General features: G+C 40.1%; 1 protein-coding gene across 1 annotated transcript in view; it reads right to left on the minus strand.

Annotated features, from left to right (window-relative positions):
• Positions 1-574: 574 nt before the first annotated feature.
• Positions 575-14,868, minus strand: part of OAT (ornithine aminotransferase) — a 14,477-nt gene continuing 183 nt past the window's right edge. The window contains exons 2-10 of the mRNA XM_014945322.1: positions 11,361-11,587; positions 10,169-10,393; positions 9,946-10,041; positions 7,477-7,604; positions 6,476-6,598; positions 4,544-4,672; positions 3,425-3,538; positions 2,475-2,619; positions 575-1,505 (exon numbers count right to left, since the gene is read on the minus strand). Of these exons, the coding sequence (XP_014800808.1) occupies positions 1,345-1,505; positions 2,475-2,619; positions 3,425-3,538; positions 4,544-4,672; positions 6,476-6,598; positions 7,477-7,604; positions 9,946-10,041; positions 10,169-10,393; positions 11,361-11,559 (1,320 nt within the window). The 5' untranslated portion in view covers positions 11,560-11,587 and the 3' untranslated portion in view covers positions 575-1,344. The remainder of the gene's footprint in view (positions 1,506-2,474; positions 2,620-3,424; positions 3,539-4,543; positions 4,673-6,475; positions 6,599-7,476; positions 7,605-9,945; positions 10,042-10,168; positions 10,394-11,360; positions 11,588-14,868) is intronic.

Genomic DNA, 14,868 nt, shown 5'->3' on the forward strand with positions numbered 1-14,868 from the left:
CAGATTACACCAGCACAGCTTTCAGAAATGCCAAACTTCCCAGGCAACACCTTTCTGCATTTCTTTTTTTCTTATTCCTAAGACTACCAGTCACGGTGACACATTACCCCTTGCCACACCGAGGCCTTTCCAAATTGAAATCCAAATTCACCCACAGCAGACGACTACTCATTTTGCCTCACCCAACCCAAGGTAAATGGTTCTGTGCCCCTAACCAGCAGATGGGTTCATTTCCATGAGTTAAATTGTCTTTAAAATACCAGGGGATTATTTAAACCTTCCAATTACAAAACCTTTATGCTTGGCAGAGGGAACGTTTTGCATTAAATAGTGATTAATCACGGTTTAGTCTCAGCTAAAATGAGCTCAGTTAAGAAATACAAGAAAAACCTAGTACAAGAATAACAAGCCAACTCCACAACTTCATAGAGAATATTATATTGGCCGCCACCAAAGGCACGAGCAGAAGCACTCACCCTGTAAAAAAGCACAGGAACTTCCACACAGAGATGGACAGAAACACATAGACTGCAAAGGCAGCACTTGCTGTGGCTCTGGCAACTGCAAGTTGCTCTTTTTGAAGACACTGTGTATTTTAGTTACACATTAACATATTTTTTTTAATGCAAGGTAAGTTTTAATATAAACATCCAGATTATAGGAAGTTTTATAACAGTAAAAGCAGATCTAGATGCTTAGATCTATCTTACGAGGTTGCAAAGCCAAATAAGGAGACCAGGCTTGAAAACAGCATCTCTTGTCATACAATCAAAATATTGTACATACAGAACACAACTTGATGCTTCTCCAATCCACCAGCATAACACCCAGTTTGTCAAACCTCCAGCGTTACAAGTTTTTTCTAGTTATAAATGAGAAATTCATCCACAATGACAAGTGCTTCCGCCCTACAGACATCTCACCACGGGGCAAAAATGCCAAATGTGATGTTTTGGAGAGCTATATGAGAGTGCTAGACCACCCTTACTAAAATATATATAGATTATACTTTAAACTTTGGCCAAGGCTTTCAACAATTAAACAGATTTCTAGGGATATCTCCCCTCAAACATTCTGACTTAAGCGTCCAATGGGTATGTGACCAGATGAACAGAACTTCACCACTTTATTGTCAAGTATTCCAAGATTGGAAGCCCTTTAAAATCATTCTTTATTTTCTTCAGAGCCATTATAATTTAAAGACATAGCTACGTTTGAAGAGTTAAGTCCTCTTAGATAAAAGGAATGAGAGATGCTTGCTTCAAGAGCAGGCCTTCATCGCACATATTTCAACACACCAGCCCGGGGCAGTCAGCAGATAGATATACTTTAAAAGCCACGTGTTCAGAAAGACAGGATGGTTTTGTGAATGATTTCGATGCATTCTCTGATTTCATCCTCCTTAATCACCAGCGGCGGTGCCAGGCGAATGATATCACCGTGCGTGGGTTTGGCAAGAAGTCCGTTATCACGAAGCCGCAAACACACCTTCCAGGCATCATAGTCTACAATTAGAGTTAAAAGCAAAAAGAGACACTTACTCTACAGCAGAAAAAAAGTGGCACAACTGCAGCACATGGTACCTGGGGCCAGACTGTAAGCTCTTTGCCATCTGGCAGTGAAAAGATGAAGCGTGTTCACAAATGAAGTGGCGATTTCTGAGCGTCTGAGCAGCTCCCAGAATTCGCAGTGAACGTGCAAGATGCTGCAAAACCCCCATTTGTCTGAAAAGGGCTCACAGGTTTGCCTCCAGCACACCAAGTTTTGCTCCTTCCCATCCAAGTGCTTGTCTAGATGTAGCAACAAGTTTTAAAAAGTGAACCATGCAAAGGGGAGGTAAGAGAACACCTGGACAGGACTTCAGGGGAGGCTACGTTTATGCCTGGATTTCAGTGCATCACATCCCTGTCTTAGGGAATTACACCACCTCCCTGCAGCAATTTGTCACTTTGCATATTGAAGCCAAAAATAATTGTCCTCTCTGCCTTCTACACCGTTGTCTGATACAATTCAAGCTGCTAATCCCTAAAAATTTGTTCTCAGTCATTAGCTTCTTCCTTCCTGGTACCCTCCTGTATTCATTGTACTCTTCTTACGATCCTGGAACAACCAACCTCAGCCAATCCTTCCAGAATCTGACAGAAATTAGATTTCCAGACACAGCTGGTTTTCTTCATGTAAGGAGACAAAAGAGTATTTGTTGGGACCTAGACTCACCATCAGGTTTGAACATTATCAAGTCATAAAAGAATTCAAACGATTGAACAAAAGTTGTTCAGACTTCTTTAGTGTAAAAAAAAAATAAAATCCCTATTTTTAATAACACACAGTCACTTGAATAAGTTTTCAGTAGGTACTGCACTACTATAGCCGAGATCCCAAACATAATGCCTATAAGTCACCCCCCAACTCTATTAAGATACTTTAAGTTGAAATATGTTTTTTCATGCTATGATTGATACCTTATTCCTTACCTTTGGTTTCCCGAATTACAATTGCATTTAAGAGTCCTCTTCCTCTTACACAAGTTACAATATCAGACGGTGTCTTCATGAGCTCATTTCTTAATATGTTACCCATTATTTCTGCATTTTTAGCCAAGTCTTCCTCTTCAATTACCTAAAGGGAAGTCAGATCTACAGTCAAGCGAAGGGCGCTGCGTTTGTCCTACGTGCTGTGCTGGAATGCATGAATAATGACATTGCAACAGCTGAGATACAAAAGGTGCTGCATCCAAAGCATCACTGTGAAGGCAGCATCTCCAGGCAGATTAGTATTAAGCCTTTAGTCACTCATGTTTACAAGAAACAATAACCTCTTTGAAATTTTGTTCTAAATTAACTAACTGCTTTTCATTTGCCGTTATTTACAAGTAAATGGTAAAACTCTGAAGACTCTTAATCTGTCCAGGTCCACATCGTGGGTAATGACGAAGGCTGAGTGACTGGCATTACATATACTCAATTATGCAGTCACAGAATAATTAGAACATGGACTCTGGATGTTTTACTAGCTTCTGTTTGAGCTCCAGTAGCATCTAGGTGTTATCAAGCTCCCAGAGCAGCAGCCTCTGTAATACAGTACAGTAAAATAAGGCAATTTAAACATGTCTTCATGAAATTAGTGAAACTATTTTACCACATTTACATAATTGCCTTGAAACTTCCCCTAGATAAATTCTGTTTTGTCATTTAAGACATTAAGACCACAAAATACACAGAAATTAGGAGGTATTTCCAGTAAAGACTTTAGAATTTGTTTGGTGATCTGTGCAAACAGTTAACGACTACCAATTTTCCACTGTTATTTAAAGCTCCATTTCCACTTGCAGCATAACAAATGGTATCATTTACTAAAGCAAAGATCATGTCACTGTGACAAGCCTTTTTCTCTGGAATCCAAAACTCTATTACAACACACAAACCTCCAGTGCTGCCATTGCAACGCGGCAAGCTAATGGATTTCCTCCATATGTAGATCCATGTTCTCCAGGCTTAATGGTCAGCATCACTTCATCATCACACAGCACTGCTGAGACCTAAAATGGAAAGGGTCGATAAAAAAATATAATTAAGAAAAGGTTCGTTTCTTTTACATATACAATTACAGCAGTAAAGTTAAGTCTCTCTTCCTCAGGGCTCAGGAAAGGATAAATTTCAGCCCATGGTGATAAATTCCATTTGTATTCCCAGCTATGTATAGAGGAGAGCATATCTGAAAATCACATAACTGCTTAATCCCTTAAATACACTTAGCTTTACCAGTAACATGTAACGTTTAACTACAGCTGAGGGGCACTTCTCCAAAATTAATATTATTTCAAGAGTTTAAGCTTCAATACTCTGTTTAACAACTCAGAACTAGCTTTAATCGGTCAAAATAGTTCAAGGCAGGTTGTAACTTCCAGCCTAATGAGCAGGAATTTAAGTCACTGCAAAGAGGACAAATTCAGTCATGCAGATACGCCAAACAAGGGAAATGATGCCAGTTGTTCAGAAATAGCTTTATAATATATGTTAAACACCTATTAGTATTTTTTTCCATTACACAATTCATCTAGAAATTTATCACAGCAGGAGTGTGATAAAGTACTCTCCAGAGAGAGTAAAAAAAACTAACCAATAATTCCAGAATGAAAGGGTGAACGCTGGACACTTATTTTCCTGACATGATAAAATCAAACTGAAGAAAACAGATACACCAAGTCTACTCAATAATCAACAAGGGCCAAAACACATCAAAATCAGCAGCCTAGGAGGATGGTATCTAAAAACTTGCCACCTTAAGAAGTCAAGTATCAACACAGAAAGTTCAGAATACTATATAACCATTTCAGCTATAAATGTAACATTATATATTCTACTGTTTTCTTATCTCACTCTCACAGGTTGGACTATCTGTGTGGTAAATCATAGTTAAACTTGTAAACACTGATTTCCAAGCACAACCAACATCAGATTTCTTTGTCTTCCAACTAGTAGCCTTTCAGTTTTAATTACTTCAAAATCATTATTATACAAATGGGTATTTCGTTGTTACTCACGGGATATAAGCCACCAGAAAGGGCCTTTCCAAGAAGAATTATATCAGGTCTCACATTTTCATGATCAACAGCAAGCATTCTCCCTGTTCTGGCTAAACCAGTCTGTACTTCATCAGCAATAAATAGAACCTTTATAGAGATAAAAAAGAAGAAAAATTCATACATGATAGAATTACTTTCTCTCCCATTCCTAACTCAGTCCCAAAAATACAGCAGAGGTGCACACAGTAATTGAAAGACCTTCCAGCTGCATTACACCAAGATATTTTCTTTACCTCCTCTAAATGTCCTGGAGACTTACATATTACTAACAAATGAACTTATTGTCCACTCTCTCTGACACCTTCAGCATATTCTTTTCTACCCAAGGCCCACTCCTGGAGAGTTACATATTCTATGAAACTTGAAATTACTAACAAATGAACCTACTGTCCACTCTCTCCGACATCTTCAGCATATTCTTTTCTACCCAAGGCCCACTCCCCGTAGGCTTGGACACTCTCCAACCAAAATCTAATTGCGATATAAGAAGGAGTGCCATTTCTAAAAAGTTAGGATTAGTCTGTCTTTACTCCCAGGGCATCGTTCATACACTGACCTTTGGAAGCTTCTGGAAAAATGCCATTTTAGCAACTCTGCAGGTCTCATAGTCTGATGCCTAAGTGTCTAAATAACTCTAAACCAGAGTTTTCCATCTTGTTTCACTCCCCATAGGCTTGGGCACTCTCCAACCAAAATCTATTTGCGATATAAGAAGGAGTGCCATTTCTAAAAAGTTAGGATTAGTCTGTCTTTACTCCCAGGGCATCGTTCATACACTGACCTTTGGAAGCTTCTGGAAAAATGCCATTTTAGCAACTCTGCAGGTCTCGTAGTCTGATGCCTAAGTGTCTAAATAACTCTAAACCAGAGTTTTCCATCTTGTTTTCCTGAGCTGCACTATTGTCATGTAGAACTATTTGTAAAATAGCTCTTATTTTTTTCTGAGAGGTACCACAGCAATAAGGAAGCCAAATTAATCAATACCTGTGTGTAGAACTATTTGTAAAATAGCTCTAATTTTTTTTCTGAGAGGTATCATGGCAATAAGGAAGCCAAATTAATCAATACCTGAAGGTACAGAAGGATTTATGGGTAGCACCTGCAAATTAAGAATCAGAGTTCTACTGGAACAGAGACCACTGATTTTTAAAGTCAGACAGGCAACACCAAGGGAACAAAAAGCTGTAAATCAGCAAAGGAAAACACCTTTTTTTGCTGTTTTCCTTACACTTAGAAAAGGACATGGCCTGAGCCTGTGGGAGAGGCTGAGGTCCTGGAATAAGAGGGCAGGGCAGCCTGCCTGTGAGAACTATGAGTACCCAAAGATAACTGAAGGTCATGGACCAGGCTGAGGTCCTGGAATAAGAAGGCAGGGCAGCCTGCTTGTGAGAACTGAGTACCCAAAGATAACTGAAGGTCATGGAAATATATACAAACACATCTTCCCACCCTAATTCAGTGTGTCTTTACTAGCAGAAAATAGAAATTATAGATCTAACACTCTTATTTTCAAAACTAAACATTTCTTAGTAGAATTCAGACAGGGTATAATATTCAGAATAGGAGTCAAGCATGTGGTATGAAAGGGAATGTGAAAAATAAATTAAAATCTAAATTAATTTAACAAAAATGCAGTTTTGAGAATATTCATTAGAAACTTAAATTGGTGACAGCAGTAAGAAATAGTGAAAAATATACACTCCTCATTAGTGCTTCCTGGTAAGGTATTGCCAGGCAATACAAGAAGTATCCCTACCCTATTCCACTAAAAGAAAAGGAAATTATGAAGTAGTATATGAAGTCCTGTATCTTGCACATGAGGATGACCTTACAGGATACGTAAACACAGTGTGTAATGTTGAAGCCACCTTGTTATAGCAAGTTCCTTACGTTGTGTTTTGTGCAGAGGTCCCTCACTCCTGTGAGATAACCTTTGTCAGGAACAACCACCCCTGCTTCACCTTGAATGGGTTCAACCATGAAAGCTGCCACGTTGGGATCCTGAAGGGCCCGCTGTAAACATGGATATATGGATAAGACAGACAAAAAGAGAAAAGCTTTTACTCAGGTCAAATTTAGAAAATATGGAGACGAACACATGTAGCAGAACTTAGCTCTAACCCTGGTGTTCTACCTCAAATAACAGTAATTATATCAGGAATTTACCCCCAAGTGCCATTCCAGTTCCAACACAGAAGCCTATATCACTATTTGCCTTGAAAGATGGGTGTGCTTGCTTGGGAAATTACAAAAATTGCAAACCTAGACCAACAGATTATCAGATCAGTTCATAAGCTCAGAAATACACCCAGTTTTGCATTACCCCACACAAGACAAACAATTGCTCAACGCTCCCCCAGTTCATCTCAAACAAAAAAAAATGGAGCTTCTCCAGAACAGTTTTATCACCTTCAAGCAAAGTCCACAGCTACGGTCTTGCACCATCAAGTTCCTAAAGGTTTAGAAGTCCACAAGACTCAAGAGATATAATAATTTCCAGCATGAATTTACCACAGCTTTTCTCAGTATTGTCCCATAAACAGAACAAATTCAGTTATCAGTCTGATGGACATGGATCTAAGTTTCAGGTCCCCAGAGCGCATTCAAAGCCTCAACAAAGTCAGCTGAAAGCCACTAAATACTCACAGAGGTTTCACAATGGGCAGCCTTATGTAGGTTCAAATCTGAGCAAGCTTTTCCACACTGCAACTGTAATACACTGAGAGACCTTTGTTTCCCCTCACCAAACTTCTAGGAGACAAACAGCTCTGTCCCCTAAACCCTCCAATCTCCACAGCTGACTCACTTGGACTAAACAGACCCAACAAGCACAGAGGACCAACCAACTTGTTACTCATGGAGATGATGTACCAGATGATGGAAAAGAATACCTCAAGAGCTGGTAGGTCATTGTATGGGATCACTTCGAAACCAGGCATGAAGGGTCCAAATCCATCGTAGCTGGATGGGTCGGTAGAACTAGAGATGGCAGACATGGTTCTGCCCCAGAAGTTGCCAGCTAAAAAAGAGGGGGATTGTTAAAAAACTATGAGCCAAAACTGTTTATAGGACATCACACTTTCCATTTGGTAATGCATTTTAAGAGTTGTCTAACATTAGAAATGTTAACACCCTTCTGCTAATTGTTAGTATTTTACAGTGATGCCACAAATGCATTGTGTTGCTATAACAAAAGCACATATCAAAACTGAAAGATAATTATAGTATAAGGCCTGGCAAGTACACAAAATAATTTCCATAAGCTTTGTTAGTAGTCTGAAAAATTGAAAATAACTCAGGAAGATAACGTATTTTTAAGGAAAATGTACAACTTTTACATAAGTATTATTCATTAAACGCAGGAGGGGAAAAAGTAAACATCATCCAGAATTTAGGTCCTAAAAATAAAGCTGCCAGTAAGCCTAAATCAAAAAATACATTTCTGTGCATTTCAAAATTCCAGGTGAACCCATTTGTATTCGTAAAAATATTGTGACGTTTCACTGTTTTGTACAGAAACATCAGTTAAAATGTCTAGGAACCAACTACCACCACGCCAAGACTATGATAAATTCATGTCAGTATTTCAGTTAAATCAACATACTCCCAGCTAATCACTAATAAGATGTTTAAAAAGCTTAAGGAAGATTACGAGTTCACCACCTTCACAGCACCTCCAAGCCTTTCCTTTCTTTCCCCCACCAATTTCTTTGTGTAAGTGTAATCCTATTGGCTGAGGATGTTCTCAATCTGCAGGAAATCCTGAAGCCAATTATTACGCAGCCAGCTCCAGGTGTCCCTTCCTTCCAACGGCCAATGGCCAGAGCATTGCACTGGTCCCCAGAACAACCCCTGCCACACTTTCCTGACTCACGTGCTCATCATCACCTCGAGGTTACCTCAGTGCAACCCGCTGTCTCCTCAAACAGATGATCCCTGGAGCCTGAATGACCCAAAGCAGAACAGTCTGTCTCCACCTTCCCACCCCAGTGTCCCTACTGGTTCGCTATCGAGCACAGAATCTACCACAAGTTCTCTGGACTGATATTTAAAAACATTTTTTCTTCTGACCCTGGCTACCCAGGAGAGCTTTCTTCTGCCAAAACGTTGGCTTCTGATAAGAGGATTATTATTTTGTTCCAACTGCTTGGCACATAATTAAATACTGTGGTTAAGGGGCTGGGATCATAAAAATGGAGGGCATAACCAGTCTATCAGGATGAGAAAGCACTTAGTAAAAGTTAATTGACTGAACCTAAACAAAATATATATGGAAGAGAAAGAGGGAGAAGTATATTTGTTCTAAGAACTCCCAGAAGAAAAAAACCAAACTAATCTAATCAGTTCTAGAAACCATAATGCAATATTCAACTACGAATTTCAATTTATAAATGCTGTCTAAAGACAGCTTATAGTTTAGCATTTGCAACTGTAGCAACTGAAAAAAAAAAAAATTAATATTTAAGTAGTAACCTTTATTCTGGAGGGCTTTATAAAATACAGAACCATTGAACAATACTGGAATTGACAAAAATACTTCACCTATAATCAAAGAATACCAACTGTAAGTTATTTGAATATAATTGAACATAATTTATATATTATTTTTTTTAGCAAAGCACAGTAGCCTCTTCAGGGGCAGATAACTCCTCCCTGTTCCAGAGCCAAGCAGAGCAGGCAGACAAAAGGAGGAAATACACCACGTATATAATCAGGACATTGCAGGGCTCCATATTTACATTAACAATATTGCTTTTACCTTCATTGTATGATCAAGACTACAATATGGTTTTACTGGGTTAATGCCAACTTCTGGAAGATTAAGAATGCAGAAGAAAACCACTGGGAGGGGAAGCCGAAGAAGGCAGCAAGTTTAACCCAAATGTTGAATGTGTGAAGAGAGAGACAGCAATTTGAGGAATGAGAGAGAAAGGTATATAAAAATCAGCCAATTAGGACTATAAAGATACTGCACTTCAACACCCAAGCAGCGGTTAAATGAGCACAGAGGACTGAATGCACTTTCCATGTGACTTCAGGGAGCCACTAATCAATTTTTGACAACTAAAAAGGTTAAGCAGTACAAATAAGGTTCACTTTACGTATTAAATTGCTGTTTATAAATCTTTATAAACCACCATATTAACTATGGTTTCCTTCCTGGATTTAAGGTCATTGTTGCATTTCCTTTGCAAAACCAAGCATTAGCAGCACAACTCTCCTCACTGCCTCTTTATGCACACACCTCCACAAGGGAGAGGATCTGGAAGTGATTTGTCACAGGAATTACATTTGTGCAGCCAGTGTCTAGAGCTCTCTTCCTCCTCAATACCTCAGCTCAAAACATGCACTTTACATACCTGCAAAAAGAATTTTTGCTTTGTATTTGGGAATTCCTTTGACAGTGTATGCCCACTTCCGAGCCAATTTACAGGCAGTTTCTCCAGCTTCCACTCCTAAAACATAAAGCAAGACCATTATCACACTTGTACACGAGATAGGTCATTGATGCAGTACCAAATGTTACAAAACCATTGAATCTTACAGATGAGAAATAAAATGGAAATAAATTATTTTTTTTACCCGTGTTCATTGGAAGAACTTTGTTATAATTGAACATTTTGGTGATAAGCTCCTCGTATTCACCAAGTACATCATTGTAGAATGCTCTGGATGTAAGGGTCAGTTTTTCAGACTGAGCTTTCAGAGCGTTCACAATCTTTGGGTGACAGTGGCCTTGATTAACAGCACTGTAAGCACTCAGAAAGTCAAAATACTTTCTACCTTCAACATCCCACACATAGACACCTAGGAAAACAAAGGTATGGTCAAGACAAGAGACAACATGAGATAACATTAAATGGTATAAACTAAGAGCTACAACGCAACCTGATCAAATAGAATTATATTGCTGCTATTCCTTAGGGCATACCTCTAATTAGAAAATAATAATTTGACAAAGACAGCATGAGCTACAAACTACTACAGTACAAATAAATGCCAAATGAGGAATCAAGAAAAGAAGCATTTCCCATATAAAGCTGCAATTCCACTAAATTAGTAATATCAGAATATTACTTCCCCTCCAAAGTCCCTGTTTTGGGTCCTAAAAAGTACATAAAGATTACTTTTGTAAGAGACTTAATAAGAATTAGGGGTCATAAAAGAAAGAACAAAACCAACAGAACCCAAATAGTCCAAAACTTAAGAGACTAGGAGCTCTGAGCTGTCAGAATGCATATTAATAAAGAAAAACTACTGGATCACTGCACTGATAGCAGCTCAACATAAACTTGTACAATTTAATGTGCAGAGCACAAAAGCCCCTTAAACACAATTAAAGACCAGAGTAAATTTAAATTGAGAAATACACAAGGACTTAAATAGGGTTCCAATGCACCTTTTCATGTTCTCATTAACATTAAACTGCTCCACACAAGGGAACAGAAGAAACAAAGTTGCTTGAAACTTTCTTGCTGAGTTATTCTGAATGATGAAGATTATCAGAATTTAGACCTCTATTTAGATAAATCATTTTAGAGAGACTACAATTTTATCAGGCAGCCTTATGCATAATAATCCAGTTCTCTAACCAGCAATTAGCTATCTTTTTCTGTCACATTTCTGTGACAGATAGCAAATAAGCTATCTTTATTTCTGTCTATATCTCTGTCACACCCACCCCACTCCCCAAAAAAACCCCAAAGGTTCAGAAATTGCCCATTTACACACACACATCCCACCTGCAACACCCAGGGAAACCTAAATGAAATACCTTTTCCTTTTTCCAGAGCAACAGGCAGTGGGTGATAATTGTGGGCACCATATTTGGCCTCTCGTTCATAGATGAGATCAGAGGTTAGAGGTCCTTGGATGGTTTTTTTAGTAGCAACAGAGGTAGCAGAACTCAGTGAGGCATGAACACCCCGACAGAGAACAGCAATGCTCTGAGAGCGGGTCAGCTTGGAAAACATTATTGACTTCAGGGACGTCCTTACAGATCTGGGGGAAGAGAAAAAAAAAAAAAGAAAGTTAATAATTAGCACTAAGAATACTTCAGAAGAAATGTATGATGCAATTGAAGTGGTTTTACTGCCAGGATTACAGGTTTCTCAGCTCTTCTCCAATTCAATCAAGAAAGCTTACACAAAGTATAAACTAATGCAGTACTAACTTCAAATAAGTATTTTTTTTTCTATTTTAACATACACTCAGAGAAAGAAAATTGTGTGACTTACCAAGCCTATGAATTAGTCACATATTTTTTCCTGTAAGTGTTCCTCTTTCATTGTGCCTTGTGACTAGATTTATCACTATAAACTACAATAAGAAAGTTCAGTTTATCAAACTGATCTTCCTGTGCTGTTGAAATGCCTTTCGTCTAACAAAGATCTCCGTAAGACAAATCTTGTCACAAGATCAGAAAGTAAATAATATAACACTGGAAAGAAACACCTGACCCAAATAATGTTTAGCTTATAATATTATCGAATTCGACAGAGGATTGATTAGTTTTAATTGAGGTCAGCTTTAAGAAGCAAACTGTGTGACTTTTTATATAAACTGCATTCTTGATTTTTAGATGTTATCACCTACACATAAAGCACTCACTGTCAGTGGCATTTTAAGACCATCAAAAAACAGATGAAAAGTAACAGCATGTCAGATATTAACAGTCCTTGTAGCACGCTGTATTTTTGTAGTAAAAGTCAGTCATTTCCCCTGAATATATAACCTTGTACTGTTAACATCTAAGGATAATCTGAGGGTAGAATTTCATGAGACAAATGCACTTGCATTTCCTCCCTGTCTTCGCCTCAGTCGATGTAAAGATACGTCCCAGAGGAAGGAAACTGAGGTGGCATTTTAAAAGCAGCTGAAGCAAGCTCTCCTCGTGGCACTGAGTCCTGGGGACAGCCGAGAGCCAGCAAGGAAATAAGATTTACCAAGATCAAGAGTTCTCAGAGTTTCTTGTCTTGCAAAACGCCACGTTCATGAACTGGCAAAAGGTATAAACCCAAAAGGAAGATCACAGACTAAAATGACAAGTACTCTAATTATGCAGCCTCCTTTATAACGTACTCCATGGCAAACTGAAGAGCTAAGTAACCTGGACACTGCTGCACTGCTTTAACAACAAAAGCACACTGTAAAACTTAACCAAAATATACTCATGTATCAACATATACTCAAATATCAACAAGAGACTGGAGGGATGGTTTACAGAAGAGTGTTGTTACTTCAGGCTGCTTGCAGACAGAACTATTAAGTCATCAATTTATTTTAAATTTAGTTTGGAAAAGGTCTGCACACTGGATGTGTCACCTGAAACAGAGAGGTATTTCTTTCAGCAGACTCCTCAGATATTACATCGCTGCTCCTCACTTTTAAGTCTAAGAAGACTAATTTCTGCATCTACCAAAATCCAAGTCTTTCAGAGGAGTCACTAGTCTGCATTCCAGCAAGAGACGAACAGCAGCTTCACAGCTCTGGGCATTTTACCAGCTATCAGCAATGCCGTTAAATATTAGCCATTTGTGTTAATACTTCTCAAGGCCTTTATTCAAAGATTTTGCAAATAAAAAAGACAAATATTTCTCTGTACAAGAGGCTGTTGTACTCAGCTCAGCTGGACCACTCAAAATTACAACCTGCTTAACTCCTAAAGTTTAACTGGTCTGTGCCACCCTGGCCCCTGGCACATCTCCACAGCAGAGCAGCTAATTCTACCACAAGCTTCTATGGTTTTGGAGATTTTCCAGACATTACTGAAATGAAAGCTGTGAAGAAATGAAACTCTCATCTGCCCTGTATCAGAGCGCTACTTTTCCACATGAAGAATTACAGACCACCAATTGAAGGTTCTTATTTTAGCTCATTCAGGTTGGAAAATATCAATCAGAAATTTTTAGAAGGGCTTTCCCCTCCATGAGCAGAAATGCCCTGCAAACTGTGCTATGTGAGGCCACATGATTGTACCCGAGGTGTGGGAGATTACACGGAGCAGGGTTTAGTGAAGCTGAGAATTATGGATGCATCTGAAGCTAAAAAGGTGAAGAAAAATTTGCTTTTGATGATCAGCAAGACAAGATGGACCAAGATTTCAGGGAAGAGGAGAGGCAAAGTAATGAGAGAGGAGAGGGAAAAAAAAAAACAAAACCACACACCACGAAACAATAAACAAACAGAAAGAAACTCACACATTTATTACCAGCTGTGAGGAAGTGAGAAATATGATCATGCCTTGCAGCACATAGTACTGGAATCAGAAGCCAGGGCATTTCACCAAGTGGAAAAGGTCTTGCATCAGAACAGAAAAGCTACTCAAAGCACAGCTGTAAAACATACTTGAACAACTTTGCTCAACTGTTGAGCAAGAATATCCAGACAAGAGCACTGCGCCTGCAGACCTCACAGATAAACCGAATGGTTGTATGTACCCAGTTCCTGACATACACCGAAATATGCCCCAAGGTACATGGCATATATTATCAAATGCATGAAGAACAGTCAGATTCATGTTGATACAGCATAGAAGAATCCGTGCCACACTGTAGCCTTTACCAGCTGAACACAAAGGGGGTGAACGTTCAAGGGGACAGGTCATAGCAGGAGGGATATCAGTCTGCACATGCCAAGAGACCTTTTCAGACTAGCACCACATCAGAAACAGCTCAGAATCACAGCACAGAATGGTTGGGGTTGGAAGAAACCTTCGGAGATCATCTAGTCCAACCCCCAGGTGGGTTTTGGGTATCTCCAGCGAAGAACCCTCCACAAACTCTCCGGGCAGCCTCTTCCAGGGCTCTGCCACCCTCAAAGGGTACCCACAGTACCTAGACTGGCAGGCAAGAAAGAGCACGAAACCCAACGGTGAAATATCAGCCCCCTCTCTCCATTCCCTGGCCAAGGCCAAGATTGTATCACGGACGGCAGCAGGGCCGACAAGAGCCCCAGAGGAGAGACCTGCCCCTCCCACACCTCCCCGCCGGGGCCAGGCTGCCACATCCCCGGCTCCCCGCACCGTAACACCGCTTGGGGAGGGGGGATGCGGGCAAGGCGGCGGCCCCGCAGCGGCTCAGGCCTTCCCTGTCGCTCGGCGCCCCGGGGAGGCAGCCCGGCCCCTCCCGTTGCCTTGGCGATGGGGCCTGCTGCGGCCTTACCCGCACCGCCGGCCTCGCCCGCCCCTCAGAGAACCGCAAACCCAGGGGGAGATCACCCCGCGGGAGGAGGTGGGAATGGGCACCACGGGCCGGGCCGGGGCGGGCCGGGCCGCCCCCGGC

This window comes from Calidris pugnax, unplaced genomic scaffold (assembly GCF_001431845.1).
Source record: "Calidris pugnax isolate Ruff unplaced genomic scaffold, ASM143184v1 scaffold89, whole genome shotgun sequence".
Taxonomy (NCBI): domain Eukaryota; kingdom Metazoa; phylum Chordata; class Aves; order Charadriiformes; family Scolopacidae; genus Calidris; species Calidris pugnax.